Source organism: Pan troglodytes, chromosome 17 (assembly GCF_028858775.2).
Source record: "Pan troglodytes isolate AG18354 chromosome 17, NHGRI_mPanTro3-v2.0_pri, whole genome shotgun sequence".
Taxonomy (NCBI): Eukaryota; Metazoa; Chordata; class Mammalia; order Primates; family Hominidae; genus Pan; species Pan troglodytes.
In genome coordinates, this window is record NC_072415.2 from 56,061,106 (window position 1) to 56,084,920 (window position 23,815).

At 38.0% G+C, this 23,815-nt stretch overlaps 1 protein-coding gene across 6 annotated transcripts in view; it reads left to right on the plus strand.

The window, feature by feature from the left end:
• The window catches only part of ARK2N (arkadia (RNF111) N-terminal like PKA signaling regulator 2N), a 94,026-nt gene that overhangs the window by 36,301 nt on the left and 33,910 nt on the right, over nt 1–23,815 (plus strand). For all 6 annotated transcript variants that reach the window (XM_001145465.8, XM_063795622.1, XM_009433934.5 and 3 more), the window contains one exon: nt 6,394–7,178. In XM_001145465.8, coding sequence (XP_001145465.1) covers nt 6,464–7,178 — 715 coding nt within the window. In that variant the 5' untranslated portion in view covers nt 6,394–6,463. The remainder of the gene's footprint in view (nt 1–6,393; nt 7,179–23,815) is intronic.

Here is a 23,815-nt window from a genome sequence, read left to right on the forward strand (position 1 = left end):
TAGCCTCATTCAGCTTTATACTTTATAGTTCCTGTCTCCTGTTTGAGCACTGTATACTTCCATGGTTTAACTCTTTGAGCTGTACACATCTTTTGTCATCTTAGTTTCTTAAAGAGTACAAGGGCTAAAAAGTGAATTCATTTTCATTGTCCATAATTAACAACCTGTTTTTTGTTTTGTTTTGTTTTTTAAAGTTGGAGTCTTGCTCTGTCACTCAGGCTGGAGTGCAGTGGTGTGGTCTTGGCTCACTACAACCTCTGCCTCCCGGGTTCAAGTGATTCTTCCGCCTCAGCCTCCCGAGTAGCTTGGACTACAGGCGTCCGCCACCACACCCGGCTAATTTTTGTATTTTTAGTAGAGATGGGGTTTCACTATGTTGGCCAGGGTGGTCTTGAACCCCTGACCTCGTGATCCGCCTGCCTCGGCCTCCCAAAGTGCTGGGATTACAGGCGTGAGCCACCGTGCCTGGCCAACAAACTGTTTTTTCAGATTATTGCATATAATCTGTTTTCCTCCACATTCACCACTGATCAAAAAGCAATATTTAATCCTCTTTTAAAGGGAGAGAAAAACATCGGCTAAATCTCAACTTGCCTTTACCCATCCTCCTCTACCCTACCTTCTAGGACTTAAAAAAAAATACTTTCTCTCATAAAGAGAACATATTTACCTTGTAGAAATATTGTTCTGCCTGCTGTGTAGAGAACAGGTTGGTGCATAGGAGAAAGACTGAGTTTGAAGAGACAGGTGATGATAGTCAGTACTATTGAAAATAAATGATGGAGGTTGTGTCTAGAGTGGTGACAGCGGATATGGAGAATAGTGGACAGACTAGAAAACTATTAAAGAGGTGGGATTGATAGGAGTTAGTGAATGATGGACGTGGTGAATGATGGGATGCAGTGAGTAAAGAAGAAGGCATTGTCAAAGATAACTCAGGCTTTTGACATGAGCAACTGAGATAATAGCAATAGTAGTACTATTTACTGAGCTAGAGAAAGCCAGAGAAGGAGCAGAGTGGGGTAGATCAGAGATGATCTGGATTTGAATATGATGTGATTGTGGTACCTTTCCAAAATCTAAATACAGATGTCAACTGGGTATTTGGGTGGACTGGTATAGAGCTCAGAGATCTGAGTTGGAGAAATAAAATTACTAGTCTAGGGATGGTATTGGAAAATGTGGGTTTAGAAGAGCTCACTTTGGGCCAGGCATTGTGGCTCACACCTGTAATCCTAGCACTTTGGGAGGCCAAGGTGGGTCGATCACTTGAACTCAGGAGTGTGTAACCAGCCTGGGCAACATGGTGATACCCCGTCTCTACAAAAAATACAAAAATTAGCCAGGCATGGTGGCTTGCACCTGTAGTCTCAGCTACTTGAGGGGGCTGAGGCGGGAGGATCACTTGAGCCAAGGAGGCAGAGGTTACAGTGAGCCAGGATGACGCCCCTGCATTCTAGCCTGGGCGACAGAGTGAGACCCTGTCTTTAAAAAAAAAAAAAAAAAAAGAACTGACGTTGGTGGATGGGAAAAGGACCTAGACCTAGGATTAAATCCTGAGATTTGGTAGAGGAAGTTAAGCCTACAAAGTAGATTGGGAAGGACTAGCCAGAAGAATAGAGAAACCTTGAAGCCAAAGAAAGGCATTAATTGGTTTAAAGAGCAGAGAGAGTCGTCAGGCATAAAATGTTGCTTAAATATTAAGTAAAATTAGGGCCAGAATATGTTGGATTTAGAGATAGTGAGGTCATTAGTGACCCCGGTAATAAATGTTCCACTGGTTTTTTTGCTTTTGTTTTTATTTTTTGAGACAGGGTCTTGCTCTGTTACGCAGCCTGGAACGTACTGTTGCAAACACGGCTCATGACAGCCCTGACCCCCTGGGCTCAAGGCATTCTCCTTGCTGAGCCTCCCCAGTAGCTGGAACCACAGCATGTGCCACCATGCTCAGCTAAATTTTAAATTTTTTGTAGAGATGGGGTCTTGCCATGTTGCCTAGGCTTGTTCCACTGGTTTGATAGAAGGAGATGTCAGGTTGCGTTGGGTTGCAGAAGGGAGTGTGAGAGTTAAGGAAATAGAAGCTTATACAGCTCTCACAATAAGATTGACTGTGAAAGACGAGCATGATACCTGGAGAGGGAGATGTGAGATTGAAGGTGACAGGTCAAAGGAGGATTTCAAAAATGAATGAATGGTCCAGTTGGGTGTGGCAGGTGGACGAGAGCCAAGGAATAATCAATAATGTAAGATATTAGGGAAATGAGAGGGGGATGAGCTCTAGTACTCATGTAGAGGAGGTTGCGTTTAGATTGGAGGGAAGAACAGCATGGGGGAAAGTGCTGTTCTAATAGGAAAAATGTTGTGTATTTATTACTTCACTGAACATAAATTTACTGTCAGCATTAACCCAGAGGGTTGATAGCCTTTTATGCCATTTATGTGATGCAATTACTATTTGACAATTATATCATTTTATACTGCTAGCTACTTGACTGTTCCTACCAGAGAAACCTATTTTTTTCCCCTTGACCAAAAACAATATATGCAGTAAATTAATCTGGTTGTGTGGAAAGATTAATCTTTATGTATGACACCATTTCCCCCTGTGGTTAGGGCACTTCGTTTTTATTCCACTGAAGGGAGTTTAGTCAGAGCTTATGTTTTCACTTTCTGTGACTTTTTTCTCCTGTATTTAATTAATTATAGCAAAATTCCACTATAGGAAGAAAGCATAGTAGAATTTATTGACTAAACTTGACCCAAAGAGTAGTCTAGTGTTATGGCCCCAAAAAAGCACAACTTCTTTTTCTTCAGAATACTTTTATGTCAGAGCGGATTTTTGAATAGATAATGTTTGTATACGTTACAAATTCAAGAGATACAAAACTGCATACCGCACTGTCTTCTCCTGTTCCCTTATTCACCTGCTTTCCTTCTCAACTGGTATTACTATTTTCTTAAGTATCTTTCCAGAGTCTATGCATCTACAGATAAACTCATGTAAATATAGTTTTGTTATTTATTTACATAAATGCTATAATGTATCTTTTTTCATTAAAATTGCGTGAGAACTGTTTCTTACCTCTCTATATAAAGTGCTTTCTCATTTTTTTAATGGCCACATTGTATGAACATACCATGATGAGCTAACTTTTGTCCTGTTTGTGGTCAATACTAGTCTTTTGTGATTGATTTGAGCATATTTAAGTGGTTTTGACTGCAATACTGGTTACTAATTTAGGTAGTATAAATTAAATCTCAGTTAACACTCAAATTTAAGGAACTTGAAAGATAATCATTAAATTGAATGATGTGCCATATTGTCATTTTTTTTTTTAACAGGGAAAAACAATCTAGATTTACCTGTGTTATCCACACAACTTATTTCTTGAAGAAACAAGCGTTGTATGGTCATTTTAACAAATTTACTTTTTAGTCTGATGCTGTATTATGTACTTTGAAAATATCCAGTGCTGCCTTCTTTCACAAATTGAGACTTTTGATGCTTGTCCTATATAGCTGACATTAATTCCATCTGAGTATATTTTCTCAGATATTTTAGCTTTAAGAAGAATTTTTTTTTTTTTTTTTTTTTTTTTGGAGACTAAGTCTCACTCTGTCGCCCAGGCTGGAGTGCAGTGGCGGGACCTCGGCTCACTGCAAGCTCTGCCTCCCGGGTTCAAGTGATTCTCCTGCTTCAGCCTCCTAAGTAGCTGAGATTACAGGTGTCTGCCACCACGCCTGGCTAATTTTTGTATTTTTAGTAGAGATGGGGTTTGACCATCTCGGCCAGGCTGGTCTTGAACTCCTGATCTCGTGATCCACCCGCCTCGGCCTCCCAAAGTGCTGGGAATACAAATGTGAGCCACCGTGCCCAGCCTTAAGAAGAATCATTATTCCAGAATATACAATTTGAATCTCCATAATAGAATTAACTCTCATTTTTATTCAGTTAGAAAATCTTGGTCCCCCCCACTGCTAAATTTGACTGGCTTAAAAAAAAGAACTTGGGTTTATTCCTCATACCTGGGGGTATTTTGTATCTGTGAATATTTTATTTCGTGTTTGTATTGACAGCATGCTTTATTTATAACGGTCTCCGTTGGTTTAACTGTTACTCCCTCTGTTGGCTTTCAGAGGTGTTACATTTTTTTGTAATGGTGTCAGAAAAAATATTTATGCTGATTTTCACTTAGCCTCCAACATTAGTATTATAATTGATACAAATATGCTTGTGAAGTAGGCTACACACAAGATTGTTTTATTTATTTTTTATTTATTTTATTTATTTTTTTGAGATGGAGTCTTGCTCTGTCACCCAGGCTGGAACGCAGTGGCGTGATCTTGGCTCACTGCAACCTCCGCCTCCCAGGTTCAAGCAGTTCTTTTGCCTCAGCCTCCCGAGTAGCTGGGACTACAGGCGCTCGCCAGCATGCCTGGCCAATTTTTGTATTTTTAGTAGAAACGGGGTTTCACCATGTTGGCCAGACTGGTCTCGAACTTCCAACCTCAGGTGATCCACTTGCCTCTGCCTCCTAAAGTGCTGGGATAACAGGTGTGAGCCACCACTACTGGCCTAGGATTGTTTTAAATTAACAGATGTTTCAGTGGCCATGAATGTTCTGGTTTCCATGAATGTGTTAAGGAAACTTAATCAGAATGCCTGTTTTATCAACAGCTGAGAACAGGGCTGTGAAAAACAACAGGCATATAGAATATTTATGTTTGTATTAAGCAAAAAGTGGGCTTGGCATGTTAGATCTGTTTTAAAGGATTTTTCAAATATTTCCTAGTTTTTGTCTGCTATAGATTGAACTATCTAGGTAACTTGATGGAGTGAGATGATGGAGATGCCATATTGCACCTAGCATACCGTATAGAATAATGGTTATGTGTGTCTGTGACCTATGGACATGATAGTTGCTTTCTGTAATGTAACACATACAGGGCAAGGTATTTACTTGTTTTCCATATTTAGCATCCTCTTTAAAAACCACCAGATTTTCAATAGGTTCTTGGAAACTGCGACTTTAGATGGAACAAGATACTGCTGGTCTTTGAATGATGTCCTTTAGTTATAAGGTTAATGAGAAAAATTGGTTTTGTTAAATGTCATTTCACTTAAAGTCTCAGTTTCCAAGAACCTGTTGACAATGTTAAGTAAGGACTTAACTGTATAGGTCATAAGCTTTTGAGGTTAAATATTATGTCCTGTACCTGTATGGTTAATTGGAGTTGTATCACTCACAGTGGTGGTAGAGTGTTAGGTTCTAAATTTAGCATACAAAGTGTACAATGGGTGTAGAGTATTTTCTCTTAAATCCCTTTATTCATTCATAGAATATACTAGGCTTTCTGGGTTCTGTATTTAGTGACCATTGTGGGTAAAACATCTATTTAAACACTAGACTCAAATTCAGCATGATGAGGTATGTGGGAGCTAGGTAGGATTGAGGAAGCATCAAATTCTGGCCTTTCATCTTAATGCTTCACTAGAGCAACTCCTATTGAGGGGACTGCAGACAAGTTGGATGCATAGTATTTGGTTGCTCATTTGCCAAATGCATGTAGTTGGAGTGTGTTTGTGTTTTTGTTTTTTTAAACATAAGTGTAGGGGCCAGGCACGGTGGCTTACTCCTGTAATCCCAGCAGTTTGGGAGGCCACAGTGGGTGGATCACTTGAGCTCAGGAGTTCGAGACCAGCCTGGGCAACATGGTGAAATCCTGTCTCTACAAAAAATACAAAAATTAGCTGGGTGCGATGGTGTGCGCCTGTAGTCCCAGCCATTTGGAAGGCTGAGGCAAGAGAACTGCTTGAGCCAGGGCAACGGAGGTTGTAGTGAACTGAGATTGCACCATTGCGCTCCAGCCTGGGTGGCAGAGTAAGACCCTGTCTCAAAAACAAACAAACAAACAAACAAACAAAAACATTAGATGTTTCTCTATTGTAACTCCCCTCCTCCCACCTCCTTTCTTTTTGGATTTGAATGTAAAAGTAGTCATTCCAGGTAATGCATTTCTAGACTAGTTTTAAAGCATTCTTTTTCATTTATATCAAAATCAATGAATGCATATTAATTATATCAGAGTTTTGAAGATTTCTTTGTAGAACACTTTAAATAAAATTGTAAACTTGAAAATGTTCATTACATGTTGGCCTTGCAAGTTAGAGGATTAATATTATGGCATTTTTAGTAGCTCAGTATGCTTAGATTTTGACCGTATTAAGTCCTTTGAATTTGACTGTTGATCAAACAAGCAGATAATAATATATATATATTTTAAAGACCTGTGTAATAGTAAGTTTTGCCCCACCCACTTAGAAAGGTAGGCATGTTGTGTTGACTAAATAATCTGGCATTCTGTTTATTGACTTTGTGTGTTTTTGTACAGGTTGCTTTCCTGTTGCATCTTTGATATCATTTCCTAGACTCTACTCCATGAATTAACTTGAAATTCTGAAATGAAGATGGAGGAGGCAGTGGGAAAAGTTGAAGAACTCATTGAGTCCGAAGCCCCACCAAAAGCATCTGAACAAGAGACAGCCAAGGAGGAAGATGGATCTGTAGAACTGGAATCTCAAGTTCAGAAGGATGGTGTAGCGGATTCTACAGTTATTTCTTCAATGCCCTGCTTGTTGATGGAACTGAGAAGGGACTCTTCTGAGTCTCAGTTAGCATCCACAGAGAGTGACAAGCCTACAACTGGCCGAGTTTATGAGAGTGACTCCTCTAATCACTGCATGCTTTCCCCTTCCTCTAGTGGTCACCTGGCTGATTCAGATACATTGTCTTCCGCAGAAGAGAATGAACCCTCTCAGGCAGAAACGGCGGTAGAAGGAGACCCTTCAGGAGTGTCTGGTGCCACAGTTGGGCGCAAGTCTAGGCGGTCCCGATCTGAAAGTGAAACTTCCACTATGGCTGCCAAGAAAAACCGGCAATCCAGTGATAAACAGAATGGCCGAGTCGCCAAGGTTAAAGGTCATCGGAGCCAAAAGCACAAGGAGAGGATCAGGCTACTGAGGCAGAAACGGGAGGCTGCTGCAAGGAAGAAATATAACCTGCTGCAGGACAGTAGTACCAGTGATAGTGACCTGACTTGTGACTCAAGCACGAGCTCATCAGATGATGATGAAGAGGTTTCAGGGAGCAGCAAGACAATCACTGCAGAGATACCAGGTAGAGGATGTTTTTTAAACTGACTGTAAAGTACCTGATGGCACTTCTCAGCTATCAGGTTTAGTTAGATGAGTGACACTTGAAAAAATCCAGGAGACCTGCAGCTCTGTGTAAATTTGAAGACTGCAGTCTATTAACAAGACATGGCCAATTTATAAAACCTGTTCTGAGGTTTCCAGTGCACTTTAGCACATCAGGAAAAAAAAATTAAATGGTTAATGATAGGGACAAGATTATTTTTAAGTAATGGAATTTCTCATAAGTCTGTCTGTAACACATTACCTGAACTCCCAATCATTGCATTTTTGGTACTGCTTAGATTTGATACTCACTGTTCGGCATCATTACTGAGTACATTCTCCTCGGGAATAGGCACCTTGCTTTATTATATAGCCACTGCACTTGAGCTTACAGTGTCTGAAATAACACATTCTATCTTTTGTTAAAGTTTTCTAATTTTTCCTCCAAAAACAGTAGTTTTATATGTTTTCCCCCATATTCAATGCATGAGAAGCTAGTTATCCTTGTTACAAATCTTTCTATCCTCACGTTGAAAAGAATGTCTTTCTGAAAAATTTCCCATTAGTTCCCCAAGTTTTAAAAAAGTTTGTTAGAAATCCGCTTGTTCTAGCTCTCATTGGTATAAGGGTCTGTAATTTATTACATATTTGGTAAATCTGCTTTCCCCATTCTTATTGCATCTGGTACTGTGTACTATAATACAAAGGCAGTCTTGAGATTTCATAGTGGAAAAAAGATGTATCTGAATGGTTCTTAAGTAGTGAATTCTTATTATCCAAGAGATCCTTACAATATGATCAGGAACATTTTGTAAACTGTATGGCATTGAGTAGGTCATGGCAGTATTGTTTATTGCCACATTGAAGAGGGGCAAGTTTGGGTTTTCTAAAGTTTTATGGGTGACTATGTTTTTTCTCTCCCTTGTTTTCTGAAAGCTTTCTGTTTCTACATGTGAAGACAGCATATTGCTGATATACAAAGAATATTTCAAGAGAAATCATATTGGTTAATGGAATCTATAGCTTCCCAAACTTATATAAATTCAGTAACAAGAATGATTGGTTTTAAAGCACTTTATAGGTGTTCAAGTTCTGATAATAAGTCTCGTTCATATAATATAAATATGAGTCTCAAACGATCTTTAGAAATGCTTTTTACTGTTTTAATATCTCTATTGGATTCCTTTGCTATTGTTCCTTGTAATAAAACTACCGGGAGGGGGATTTCAATGAAGCTCATCAGTTAAATGTATGAGAGAAACAGACTTTGGGGTTGTTCTAAGGCAGGTTTTAGGTATATATTTTAGTTTTACATGTATTAATATTTCTAAAAAAACCTTATTAATACCTGTAAAATTGTGCATTCCTATATCCTCTTAATCAAGACCTTGATGGAACTCTTAATACAATAATTACTTCCACTTACTAAACAGGATTTTATGTAACTACCCCAATACTTTGCCTTTTTGTGGAAAGGAAGAAGGTGGGTAAACAAAATTCTCTTTAAAGTCAGAACCCTATTGTAAGGTGGCTTGAGAAATGTCTTCATAGGCACTTTCCCTGTTTTGCTTAAATAGGTTAGATGTGCTTTGTTCATATTTTCCTAATCTTCTTTCTAATTGAGTATCTTGACCACTGCTTAAAACTTAAAACACCAGTGTCTGTTTCTTGTCTCTTCTGAATTGTGTACTAACTGAACACCAAAGTAAATTAATTTGAATCTATAGTTTGGTTTCTATTGTTCACACCATTTAGTAACTTTGTGGCTTTTGAAAATAAACATAGTTTTCTAAGGTAATCCTGGAGAATCAAATGGTAGATTGAGGTACAGGGTCACTGTGTGTGACTGCCTGTGTGTGTGCTGGCAGTTTTGGGAGGTCTTATGGTATACCTGCCATTCCCATAAGACAGGTATGAATGATCTTTACTGGAATTATGCAAAGCAGCAAAAATGGAACAACCTAGAGTTCAAATATTAGGAATTTCATTTCAATTGTCCATATTGTTGTCTCTTGAAAAATTGTGACATTGTGAATTTTTAATGTAACAGTGATGTATCTTTCAGTTTCCTGAGTCACCTTATGACTTTGGGGAAGAGAGGAGGCACGCTCAACCTTATAGTAAGAGCAGTTGTCGAAAAGTTGCCTAAATTGTAAAGGTAGGATAAATTATGAACTGACTTGAGTTCAACAACATGGACATTCAGGTGAACTTAAGCTGGATGGGCCTAACAGAATCTCTTGGATGTCGGAATGTTAATTCAGCTGTTTACACAGAATGGAAACCAAGTGGAAAAGTAAAAACCGATTATTGCCATACTCTTTCATTAAGGTACAACCAATTTAGTAATTCAGAAAATGCTCTTTATAAGCCTTTGTTTGGGCTCAGCTTAAAAGTTGAAGGCATTATCCTAAATAATTCCTGTTAGGATATCCTAATACCTTAATCCTAAATGTTATGCCAAATAATTGTAACTGTTAATGCATTTTCTTTTAGAGAGTGCAAATAATTAATAATGCAGACCAGTGTAGTGCATGATCATACTTTAATTGAGTTTGATATCTGGGCAACAGATGTTTATGATGATTTTTTAAAGTTAGCAGTTAACTGACAGGCAGCTTAGTATCGGCACTAGATCATCTCTCTTTGAAGTTTTTGGAAATATATTGATGTTTTAAGAATCTGTTTGGAGGTATCATATCAAAATAATGCTGGCAGTACTTTCATTTGGCAGACTTAGAGTTGAGTAAAGGGCATTTTATAGTAAATTTATAATATTTTATAGTGAATTCATGTAAAAGTACTGTGTGATGGTTATCTTGAGTATCAAGGCTTTTATCAAGTGATTTCTTTTTTTTTTTTTTTTGAGACCGAGTCTTGCTCTGTCACCAGGCTGGAGTGCAGTGGCACGATCTCTGCTCACTGCAACCTCCGCCTCCCAGGTTCAAGCGATTCTCCTGCCTCAGCCTCCCAAGTAGCTGTGACTACAGGCGTGTGCCACCATGCCCAGCTAATTTTTTTGTATTTTTAGTAGAGACGGGGTTTCACCCTGTTGGCCAGGATGGTCTTGATCTCCTGACCTTGTGATCCGCTTGCCTTGGCCTCCCAAGTGCTGTGATTACAGGCGTGAGCCACCACGCCTGGCCATTATCAAGTGGTTTCTTTATGCATTATCTTTTTGTGCTTTGATCATGCTCTGCAGTTTTATGATTAGAGTATTACTTTTCATGGGGGGTCAGTTTCTCTGTAAAAGCAGTTTTGAGACTAGCTCTATAAAATCTGTAGTTGGAGGGATTTTGATTTTAATGTAAACAATGGACATTAGCCTTCATTCAGTTTGAAAAAGTTAATTTTCTGAACATACTAACATATGTGCATCGGTGTACGTGGTCAGTGGGGAAAAGTTTTTCCAGTAACTGTTTTTCATGAATATTTAGCAGAGTGGACCTCCATACAGGGTAGCTTTATCTTGTCTTGTCTTTAATGACCTGCTTTGTGGTTAAATGCCTATTCACACCAAAGTTCCAAAAATAATACCCCTCGTGGCAGGTAAGAGTCAGTTGTCTTGGTTTGTTTGCATTTGAAAATCTCATTTCTTTTGGAGAATGTCATTGAGGCTACTGAGGACAGCTGTTTAAGTTTACTTGAATTCTCAATCCATGCAGCCAGGCTAGACCAGCTCAGCCCCACTTCAAGACAAAATCTCAGCACCCATTACTCACCATACATATTTATGCAGTGAGCTGCATCATGACAAGCTATCATCTTACCTCATAGTTTTTTTCTCTGGTAGAGATAATTAACTTATTATGCTTGATCAGTTAACTCTTGCTTAGAAATTTAAAAAATATTTTTAAGTGACAAATTCTTTGTAGAAATTTTTGAAAATAGAAATATGTGAAGTAGAAAGTTAAAATCACCCACAATTCTGCTTTTGTTAACATTTGAATATGTTGTCTTCCATGATATATAACAAAATTTGTCTGGGTATTGCGTATGTCGTCCTTTCCCTCTTAATATTGCATTTTGAGCATTTAACCAGAACACTAAATATTCTCCCTAGAACATATGGATTTTGAATAATTTAGCTAATTATAAAAATAACTTCCCTAATGGTCCTTTGGGCTCTTTTAAGTTTTTGCTGTTATGAGTTAAGGGTATGAACACTTAAGGCTCTTGACCACATACTGCCATACTGCCATACTGCTTTTAAAAAATAATTAAGCTGAGTGCGATGGCTCACGCCTGTAATCCCAGCACTCTGGGAGGCCAAGTCAGGTGGTTCATTTGAGGCCAGGAGTTTGAGACCAGCCTGGTGAACTTGGTGAAACCCCATCGCTACTAGAAATACAAAAGTTAGCCAGGTGTAGCAGCATGTACCAGTAGTCCCAGCTGCTCCGGAGGCTGGTGTGGGAGGATTGCTTGAGCCCAGGAGGCAGAGGCCGTAGTGAGCCATGATTGAGCCTCTGCACTCCAGCCTGGGTGACAGAGCGAGACTCTGTCTCAAAAAAATCCAAACAAAAACAAAAATAAGTTTATTTCACCCGGGAGCTTGAGTATTCATGCATTGTATTCTTGCTATTGAATATTAATTTTTTTTAAAAGCTTGCTGATTTGATAGAAGAATGATATCTTGCTGGTGTGGTGTCTCACGCCTGTAATCCTAGCACTTTGGGAGGCCGAGGCAGATGGATTACCTGAGGTCAGGAGTTCGAGACCAGCCTGGCCAACATGGTGAAACCCCATCTCTACTAAAAATACAAAAAAAAAAAAAAAAAAAATTAGGCGGGCATGATGGCGCACATCTGTAGTCCCAGCTACTCGGGAGGCTGAGGCAGGAGAATCACTTGAACCTGGGAGGTGGATGTTGCAGTGAGCCGAGGTCATGCCACTGCACTCCAGCCTGGGTGACAGCAAGACTCCATTAAAAAAAAAAAAAAAAGGTATTTTGATGTTAATTTGCATTTCTTTGATCACTAGTGAAATTGAAAAACGTTTAGCTATTTGTATTCCTTTGGTAAAGTCTGTTCATATTTTTTGCACATTTTTCTTCTGACGTGTTTTTTCTTACTAATTTTTGAGGCTTTTTAACCTTTTGGGGGTTTAATTGCTTGGCAAATTTTAAATATAAGGCAGTGAGGAGGATTCATGGTTGAAGATCCCAAACCCACATAGTGAATCCATGAAGCGCAATAATTGACCTTTTTCCTAGATTGAATATCAAAGGATTTCAGTGGCTAAAAGCCTCATGTCCCTATTTTAAGCCTTTTGTAATCTGGTTGTAGTTTGGTAGCTATTTAAGAGACTCACAAAATACATTGATAACAAAACACTGACACAGAATAATCAGGTAAAAACTGTCTATTTTCAGATTGGTAAATGCAAATCAGGTGGGTAAAATACATATGGTTTGCAATCTGGCTATGTATTAGAATCAGCTGGGTGGCATTTAAACCATCTGATGCCCAGACCCCACTTTAGCCCCATTCAATCAGAATCTTTGGGGTCTGACCCCAGGCATCAGCTTTAAACGATTGGCCTTAGGTGATGACACTGAGTAGCCAGGGCTCAGAACCGCTCAGTTAAGCAGTGATATGTTAAGTTTCCTGTATCTGAAAATCACTGTGAAACTGGTAGTCTGGTTCAATTAAGTTCTCTTACTGCTAATGGGTATCAAGTTCTAAACAGTGGAGTCTGGTTTTTTTGAAATTACATTAGTTATAAATCACAGCACAGTTCTATATTAATTAACAAGCATTAAGTGCCCTCTTTTACTTCATTTAAGCGATTATTTGAAAAGCATGCAATGTCTAAATGTGGTTTTCTGTACGCTACAAGGTCTAGATGATGTTTATTAAAAAGCTTTGAAGTCTAACTGGTGGGTATCCTTTGGCAATTTCTCATGTTAAAGCACCAAGATACTATTTTTGGCCTGCTTATTTCCTGAAGTGAGTGCCTATATTAACTTTGTAAAAGGAAAAGGTATTTTTCTCAAAATAGGATATATCTTAGTGTTAATAAAAGAGCATGTGTGTGTTTAAGGTGAGAATGTGGTCCCTTTTTTTTGTCATTGTTTTTTAATAGATTTTGCTTCTAGAGCAGTTTTAAGTTCATAGCAAAATCGAGCAGAGGAGACAGAGAGTTCCCATGTACCCCCTTCTCCCACATAGCCACGGCTTCCCCTACTATCAACATCCTGCACTAGAATGGACATTTGTTACAATTATGAACCTACATTGACACATCATTATCACCCAAAGTCTGTAGTTTACTGTTAGGGTTCACTCTTGGTGTTGTAAGTTCTGTGGGCTTTGATAAATGCATAAGTGGTTCCTGTTTTTAAGGGCTCAAAATGTCTTGCTTATCAGTGATTATTGCTTGTAGGAATCTATGAGGCTACAACTTATCTCACTGCCCCCAGCATAAATGTTCTTATACCGTTATCAGCTTTTAAATACCCATTTTTAGTATTCATTGAGAAATAAGTAATGCGAGAATCTAAAGCAGATCAAAGGAGCCATCCGATTTCCTGTCCTATGCTTAAGTTTGCCCAGCACTTATAATGGGGCTTAAAGGAAGTTAAACTTTAGATTTCATTTAGTCTTTTTTTCCATAAGCTAAACATACTAACCTTTGGGGAAAGGTATGTCCTTCTTGAGGGAGTTTTCATATAAACAAAACTTTTTTAAAAAGTGAAAACAGTATAGGGGATGGAGTAATCAGAGGAAAAGGAATATTATGAAATCAGGCAGAGGTTGGTGACCGACTTCATGAGGTTTTTGTTTGCTGGATAGAGCTGGGCTAAATGTTTGTCTCACAGCCTTTTAGGCATTGAAAATAGGTGGCCTGACTGATTTAAACATTCTTTTTTATCTAGGAGAAACAGTTATATTTGATAGTGAGACAGGGGAAACTTCTCTTTGCATCTTCATAAAAGGCCACTATGTGATAAAGCAAACCATGTTTTCACAAATTAGTTTAATAAATGCTCAATAGAGCATTTCATAAGAGCATTATTTATAAGACTCTTGATGTAGGTTGATGGTATAAGGCTAAGATTGGTTGATTCCATCAATCATTCTTTTATTCAGCAAGTATCTGAGCACCCAGTCCGTGGCTTTGGGGATACAACAGTGAAAGAAGTCTCTGTTGTCATGGAACTTAATCTTTCATGAGGAGACAATAAATGAATTTATCATATGCTATCAGGTAGGGATATATGACGTGAATAATAATAAAGCAGGATATAAGAGATAAAGATTAGGAATGGGGTAGAAAAGCTATTTTAGTTAGTCAAGAATGATCTGAGGAAGTAACATTTTTATTAGGTCCCTTAGAATGAAGAGTTCAATGTAGTTAGTTTTATTAGAGACCCAAACTATAGGTGACCCAAACCAAAGATAATCTAGCCTAGTTCAAGGATGAAATTATATATATATGGGGCCATATCCTAAACTGGACCACTATGCTACTGGGTATTAATAGTTGTACACATGTTCAGGTGTTTGGAAAGTGCTGGATTATGTGTTAACAGATGCCTTTTGTTTTAAACCACAGGGCACTTCAGCCATTAATGAATGTGCTCTCCAGAGGGGAAGGATGTGATTTGTAGTATATCCCAAACTTAACTACATTTTTGTGTGTGTGTGTATGGCATGCATTTTAACACTTCACACAGACCAGCGTTTGTAAAAGCTGACCCAGAGGTATTCTGTATCATCTCCTTCCTGTGGTTTTCCATAAGAATTAAAAAAAAATTAAAACAGATCTTTTGTGTGATAAGAATCATCACCTAAGAGTGATTGTATAATGATTGAGTATGGGCCAGCTGACAAAACAACTTTACAATTTTAAAGTGAAAGGAGTTAAAATACTCAAGAATGTAGTGGTTCTCAACTAAGGACATACATTAAAATCACCTGGGGAGCTTAAACCGAAACAAATCTTAGAAGCCTTGGAGCCACCCTAGGTTTTGGTATTTGTTAAGCCACTCCAGTTCTTATTGTTCAGCAAAGGTTGGAAACTACTGTTAAAGATTCAGTCAGTTGTATTCAGTCTGTGTAGTAACAGAATACATGCTGCCAGGTAGATATATTAAAGCTATGAAAAATGATAATGTTAGTCATTTTATTTTTTTGGAATTAGTGACTTTGATTAATGAATTTAATCACTGCCTATGAATGCTGGATCTATCAGGCTCTTCTTAGCAATGCTTGTATCATTTTCCTGAGTAAGTGTGCCTTAATAAAAATACAATTTCCAAAGCAATAATGTTTTATGAAATGGCCTCAGTGTCTTTAAAGGTGCCTTCAGTCATGCTGCGGGATCTGAAGGAGTGCCCAGGGAAGTTACAGGATTACTTGACAGGGGTACTGTGTGATAGGAACTGCACAGGCAGTGGCCTAGAAGAGGCCAGGAGCTGTTTTTCCAAGATGCAGAGGCAGACAGAGAAGTTCCACATGTCGATGGAAAAGGTAACTCATCTTGACACTGGCGAAGAGAACAAGCAGCTACTGGAACCCAGGGGACCTAAGATGCAACTAGTTGGCCAAAGAATTTTCCCTATCACCCCATCAGGTGCTTACATGGCAGATGCCTGATTTCCAAGTACTGCCACAGCAGCCCTTTGGTTCTTACCTGACTTGTCCAAATATTGACAGTATGTCAGAGTTCCCAAAGATGTATAATTGCAATTTTCTAGTTAACGTTGCTGGCAATGGAAATATTACAGAACAACCTTTGAATCTATCACAAAATTAATTGTATTGACAATCTGCGTTTTGGATTGTGTAAGAAATAATATGCTTTTGCCCATTGTAAGTTTCTTTTGATGATGTTGCTGTTTTTTTTTGAGACGAAGTCTCGCTTTGTCGCGCAGGCTGGAGTGCAATGGCGCGATCTCGGCCCACTGCAAACTCCGCCTCCTGGGTTCAAGCGATTCTCCTGTCTCAGCCTCCCGAGTATCTGGGATTACAGGAGCCCGCCACCACGCCTGGCTAATTTTCTTTGTATTTTTAGTAGAGACAGGGTTTCACTATGTTGGTCAAGCTGGTCTCGAACTCCTGACCTCGTGCTCCGCCCACCTTAGCCTCCCAACGTGCTGAGATTACAGGCTTGAGCCACCGAGCCTAGCCCTGATGATGTTTTAAAAGCTGCAGTAGTAAACAGTTTCTTTTTTAAAAATTAGGTATTCACAACAGAAAGCCCCAGAATTTGGTAAATTTTAGCTTGAGTTTTGTTATGTATGGTAGGAACATAGAACCATATTTATACAATAGTGGGAGCCATCCTCTTCCTTGCTTTTTACCAAAAATGTAAATAAAACAAAAAACTGAAAATTTTAGTGAACCCAAATAGGTAGATGGTTAATTCCTTGAGAATCTCTTAGCACTTACTCTCTACAGACACTGTTGACTTCTGCTTCTAATTGGGGGACCTCATAGTTAACTGTAAAGATCATAGTTAACTGTAAATGTACTCCATGAACATTTTTGTGTCATTATTCCACATGTCATTTAATAATCTAATTTGTTGCTAGTTTTCATGAATTATATTCCGTATTACTTGTATGCAGGAAGAACACAATTCGCTTCTGAGCAAATACTTGCTATGTGCCTACTATGCAAGATAATGTAGGAAAAGCAGATTAGACTGCAGCTTGATTTCATGCATGAGAAAAATAGTATTTTTCATTGATAGGGAGATGGATTTTTATTTTGAGCTTTAATTTAAAGCTCAGTGCCCAAGGCAATAATCTGGTAGGCATCAGCCAGTGGAATTTCTGGTACTCTGTTGTAAAGGATACCTGTAGAGGGTAAAGATAAAATGGTCACTGTATCAAGGGTATGTGTTGGATGGGGTTTTAAATTGCTAGTGACTGAGTTTATTAATGAATGTACTACCAGTTTAATTTTGTTTTCAATCCTCAAACTAAAAATAAATGGGCCTTAGTTATGTTAAAGAGCTCATAGAGTGTGTCAAAAGATAGAAAATACCACAGGATTGAAGGTCTTGCAACATGATAGATGTTTTTATGTGCAGCCTGGGATTGGTAGATGCTGGCATTTTATCTTTTAAAGATTTCTAGTAATACTGTGAGACACAGCTAAATTAGGATGACAGTCTTCAATAGGAATATGTAAGTTTGCTGACACTAAGTGGTTTTTTAAAACTGGGTTTTCCACTGGATTTACTTTTTTTTTTTTTTGAGATGGAGTTTCGCTCTTGTTGCCCAGGCTGGAGTGCAATGGTGGGATCTTGGCCCACTGCAACCTCTGCCTCCAGAGTTCAAGTAGTTCTCCTGCCTCAGCCTCCCAAGTAGCTGGGATTGCAGGCGCCTGCCACCATGCCCAGCTAATTTTTGTATTTTAAGTAGAGATGGGGGTTTCACCATGTTGGCCAGGCTGATCTCGAACTCCTGACCTCAGGTGATCCACCTGCCTCCACCTCCCAAAGTGTTGGGATTACAGGCATGAGCCACTGCGCCTGGCCTGGATTTATTTTTGAGAGGAACTTATTCTTTCACATTTATAATAACATCAATATGAAAAAGGTTCATTTTATTTAATGAAGTTGCCACTTTGGAAAAAACGTAATTCTGCATGTGTTTTTTAAGAGGAAGTATAGGCGGTATATTTAGAGTCTTATATAAACAATCAAGATCTTCGATGTCTCAATATTTCTTAGTAACTATACTCAGAAAAAATGTCACCACTTTGTTTTAATTCAGTTCTATATCCACATATTTGTAACTTGTAAATTACCAGTAATAGACTGAACCACATTTTTTCCTTTTCTGGTTTTGAATTGAAAAATTACTGTTTATTTGTTTTTTTCCTTTTAGAACTGGTTTTATGAGAATTGGAAGTTAACTTTGGGGATGGCTTATTTCTGTGCTCAGTTTTTGTTTAGGGATATATACATCCTTGTATAAGGATACATATATAAATATATACATATGACTAGAGGTCTCTGCATTTTTTTTTTTTTTTTCCATTTTTCGAGACGGAGTTTTGCTCTCGTTGCCCAGGCTGGAATGCAATGGCACAAACCCGACTCACTGCAACTTACGCCTCCCAGGTTCAAGTGATTCTCCTGCCTCAGCCTCCTAAGTTGTTGGGATTACAAGCATGTGCTACCATGCCTAGCTAATTTTTGTATTTTTAGTAGAGATGGGGTTTCTCCATGTTGGTCAGGCCGGTCTTGAACTCCCAACCTCAGGTGATCTGCCTGCCTCAGCCTCCCAAAGTGCTGGGATTATAGGCGTGAGCCACTGTGCCTGGCCGATCTCTTTTTTGTGTGTGTAATGATTTTTAGATTTTCTGAACTTAATATTTGACCAGTAGAGGTAAGGTTTGAACACCAAGCAACTTATATAATGTTAGTATGATTTTTCAGTATAAAATATATGAGTTTATTATAACTGATGGGTTTCCCTCTGAAATTATAGTGCAACATTGGTTAACTATTTCCTCAGACAGATTTTTTTTAAAATTAAATTTTACATCAACAGGAAGAGCATATTGGTTTTGGATGACTGACTGAATTTTAATGAATCTACAGTCTTTACTTGAAGTTTAGGTGTTTTCAGGGAAGTTCTGTCTTCACCTTCTTCCTAGAATCCCAGATTTTTATTAGACATGGATTTTTAGATGTAAGAAAATATTAATTTAATTTCATCATGTTAAGGACTACTTTTCTATGCATGTGTAAACTGCTTCAAGCACTTAACAGGCTTTTTTGTTTTATGATACGATAATTAATATATTAAGCATGCTTTGAAATGCATTTTAAGATAGAAAAGGTTAATGTTTTAAGAATAACATAGACAACTTATTGCTAGTATTGTATTGACTGGATCCATTCTGATTTTTGTTGTTATTGAATAATCAGGCAAGAGCTCTGTAGATTTTTTTTTGCCTTTAAGAAAAAAATTTCAGTGGAATGAAATTAACAAACATAGGTAGCCTTTTTTATTTTTTGGGAGATAGGGTCTCACTCTGTCATCTACGCTGGAGTGCAGAGGTGCCATCTCGTTTCACTGTAACCTCTGCCTCCCAGGCTCAAGCAATCCTCCCGCCTCAGCCTCCCAAATAGGTGGGACTAGCACCTGGCTAATTTTTATATATTTTGTAGGGACGGGGTTCTGTTATGTTGTTCAGGCTGGCCTCAGACGCCTGGGCTTAAGCGATCTGCACACCTTGGCCTCTCAAAGTGCTGAGATTCTGTGGGATTCGCACCTGGCCTAAAACATAGGTATTAATAGTTATATTCAAGGTAAGAATAACATTTTGAATATTTGAAAAGGTGTTGAACACTAATAATTTTGGAAAGCCTTTTCTACAAAATTTTGAGGAAAGGAAGAAAAAGAAGTTTTGGCAGAAAGATAAGGAGTGCCAGAATACACTGATTAAATTCTTAGAACCTATACCAAAATATTAAAAATTTTTCCTAAAGTAAAATTTGACATTCTGTGGTTTGGAGAGTTTAACTTTAGGAGTAATTTATAACAGAAGCATATATATGAAAAATTTTTATCTTGATTTTCAGTTTTTGCAGAGTGCTTTGAAGGTAATACATTGCTGTCTGAAGGAGTGTTGTTTTGAAAAAAAAAATAGGTTTTGCTTTAAAGTGGTTACACCTTTTCCAGGTAGCGCAATTAAAAAATTCCCCTTTCAACATACTTTGTTTTTATATTACAGACATTTAAAAAAGTGTCAATATGGTAAGTACTTGTTGTTTTTTGAGACGGAGTCTCGCTCTGTCGTCCAGGCTGGAGTGCAGTGGTGCGATCTCAGCTCACTGCAAGCTCCGTCTCCCGGGTTCATGCCATTCTCCTGCCTCAGCCTCCTGAGTAGTAGCTGGGACTACAGGTGCCTGCCACCACGCCCGGCTAATTTTTTGTATTTTTAGTAGAGACAGGGTTTCACTGTAGCCAGGATGGTCTCGATCTCCTGACGTCATGATCCGCCTGCCTCGGCCTCCCAAAGTGCTGGTGTTGTTTTTTTAATTTTTTTGAGATGAGGTCTCGCTCTATTGCCCAGGCTGGAGTGCAGTGGCACGATCACGGCTCACTGCACCCTCAACCTCCCAGGCTCAAGTGATCTTCCCTGGTAGCTGGGACCACAAATGTGTGCCACCATGTCTGGCTAATTTTCTTATTTTTTGCAAAGGTGGGGTCTTGCTATGTTGCCCAGGCTGGTCTTAAACTCCTAAGTTCAAGGGATCCCCCAGCCTCGGCCTCCCAAAGTGCTGGGATTACAGGTGCGAGCCACCACGCCTCGCCTTGTGAAGTAGTGTTTTTTGTTTGTTTGTTTGTTTGTTTGTTTGTTTTTGAGACAGAGTCTCGCTTTGTCGCCCAGGCTATAGTGCAATGGCACGATCTTGGCTCACTGAACCTCCACTTCCTGGGTTCAAGCGATTCTCCTGCCTCAGCCTACTGAGTTGCTGGGATTACAGGTGCCCACGACTGGCCCGGCTAATTTTTGTATTTTTAGTAGGGATGGGGTTTCACCATACTGGCCAGGCTGGTTTCAAACTCCTGACCTCAGGTGATCTGCCTGCCTCAGCCTCCCAAAGTGCTGGGATTACAGGCGTGAGGCACCGCGCCTGGCCTGTGAAGTAGTTTTAATATGTACATTTTTTACATGACTAGTGTAGGTTATTGCATTCTCTTTCCCTGAGGCAGTCTGTATTCTCAAGATTACATGTATAGTACTAATAATAGTAATAAGTGGGAATTACTTTTGGATTACATGACGGCATTTTTATGTAGCTATTGTTTAAGTCCCTAGTGGTCCTCCCTTCGTTTCCTCTGAATTCCCTTAATTTTCCTAGAATTTTAAGAAGGTTAAGGACCATGTCCTGTTTGTATTTATTTGTACTCTATGAAGGGTTAATGCTGGAAAGAAATCTCTTTCAACCTACAACACTAATCCAGAAATGGTTGAAATGCTTTTTTATTTAAGAATAAAATCCCATATCCGGACGATTGCATCTCTCTAATATGTGCATATGGAATTTTCCCTTTGTCTAATCTATCAGATAATTTTTTTCTCTTGTTTTCATGGGAGAGAATTAAAAGGATTAAGCTGCAGACTTTTAAAAAAGTTACTTCATTTAAAAAATCGCCGAATGTTGTAAAAAAAATAACTTGAGAAATGTTAGGAAACAAATTATAGTTTTAACTACCACAGTTATAATTTTATTACTGGTTGTTACATGTTGATACTTCCTTTTAGTGTTTCTTTTTAGTTGGCATTTAAGAGGCCATTATCCTCTCACTAAAGGTAAATGTGTTTTTGATAATCTAGCTACAGCCTGCTTTCTGCCTAGTTTGTGCTAGCTCAGTCCTAGGACATTAGATATCTAATCATCTTAAGAGAATTCAACCAGCGGATTAGAGTGATCTGGTTATTTGAGCCACTTATTAGACAATAATAACTCTCTTAATCATATTGATCTGTACTTTTTGTGCATTATTAAAATTGAGCATAATTTTTAAAGCCCACATAAAATTTTAATTTAGAGCCCAACAAGGTCAAGTTAAAATCTTAAGGCTTAATATTTTACATGAAGTTTTACTTTTTTAAAAATTAGGAGTAGCATACAAATTATTTGGAGGGCTCCAAGGGAAAGTGTTATCTGTTTTTTGTTTGTTTGGATTTTTACTAAGAGAAATTAGCCTAGTTTCAGGGATGTGTGTATGCATGTGTGTACCCATCTTCAGAATTCTGAAGTAACTGAATTTCATTAATGTTAGACTTGACAAATGGCTGGAGGCAGATAACTGTACAGTTGCTACAGTGATTTCGAATGGATTCAGATTATTAATATAATACCTGTTTATTGCTTCCTAAAGGTATGTAAGAAAATAAAAGTTGCCTACATATAAACCTAGTTATGGTAATTAAGCTTGAGAAAAAATGTCTTTTAAAAAATGATTAAAGGTTTGGGGCTTTTTTTTTTTTTTTTAAATCTCACTAGCAGACCAAATAGAAGAATATACAGTAACTAATTTATTTTGAGTATTGCTTTTGTCATTCCCTGCTGTTACTAAGATTTAACAGCAAGAGTCTCTGGGTCTAGGTATATCTCAATTTACATACGATTTTTCTTTCTTTTTTTTTTGTTTTTTGGTTTTTTTTGAGACAGAGTTTTGCTCTTGTTGCCCAGGCTGGAGTGCAATGGCATGATCTCGGCTCACTGCAACCTCCACCTCCCAGGTTCAAGTGATTCTCCTGCCTCAGCTACCTGAGTAGCTGGGATTATAGGCGCCTGCCACCATGCCCGGCTAATTTTCTGTATTTTTAGTAGAGATAGGGTTTCACCATGTTGGCCAGGCTGGTCTCGAACTCCTGACCTCAGGTGGTCCATCCGCCTTGGACCCCCAAAGTGCTGCCACAGCGCTCAGTCTGATTTATTTCTTAAAAGTTGTATGCAGAATGATTTAAAGTGTATTAAGTCTGCTTGTTAATGAAAGAAACAATATAGTGAATTCTTTTTTAAGCAAAGTACCCTAAATTGATATTACTGGTAATTTTTATTTTTAACATATAGCTGACTTTGCCTAAAGGTATACAGTTACATGAAATAAGAAAGATGGCAAACAGGCTTTGTGTTATCATTTGTTTAAAATGGCAAATTATGGGCAAGTTATCTTACAAAAAGGTAGCCTTTTAAATTAATTGTACCTTTTATATTTTATTTAGCTTATGTTGATTTTCATCTCTCCTTTTAAAAAATTATTTAAATAGTACAGTGAGGGTGCAATGAAAAAGATTTCGTGGAATGCCACATGTCAGAAAATACAGTGTCAAAACAATTTCAGTAAATTTTTTTCTCAAAATCCTCTTCAAAAATACCATATGCCCTTAATCCTAGTACAGATAAAAAACATGTCATTTTAATTTGTTTAGAAGTTACGAGATTGTGAATTGTAAGTAACAGGGAATAACTTCCAAGTTTCTTTACTCATTTTTCCCCCTGATTTCTATTTTTATTTCCTCTGAAGTTTAGGAAAGTTAGTGGAAGTTGCAACCAAACTGTTAGTTTGCTAGTATTGAGTAGATATTCTCATGTTGTATTAAATTACCACAGTGTAAAATAGAAGACGTCATAAAAAGTGAAGGAATAATCCACAAAGAAGTGTATTCTATGGCAATTAAGTCTTATTCCTAATATAACTTTAAGATTTGGGAAGAATGTTATGAAATTACTGTTTTTATTTTATTGCATTTTCTTAATATCCTTTTCCTCACTGTGCATTTGACATGTAACCTAGATGAATAAAAATTTTGAAAAAGAAATGTTTCCTGTTACTCTGTTGAGGATGGGGTTATGTGGTTCCCTACCAGTTAATTCACATTAGGTGTTCCTGAATCAAGAAACTTGCTTTTCTGTAATGAAATAAATGGTATTAGTTTCTAGTTAATATAACAATAGATTTTGCATATTTGGCGGATTATTTTTAGTTTTTTTGGTAATTGAAAAAAAGAATACCACTGTGAACATAAAAAGTCAAGATTCTTTTCTTTAAACTATATGTCCTACTAAACTGTCCTATTAAAAATTGATGAATATTTGGAAAAATAGCAAAATTTAGACTGATTCAAGGAG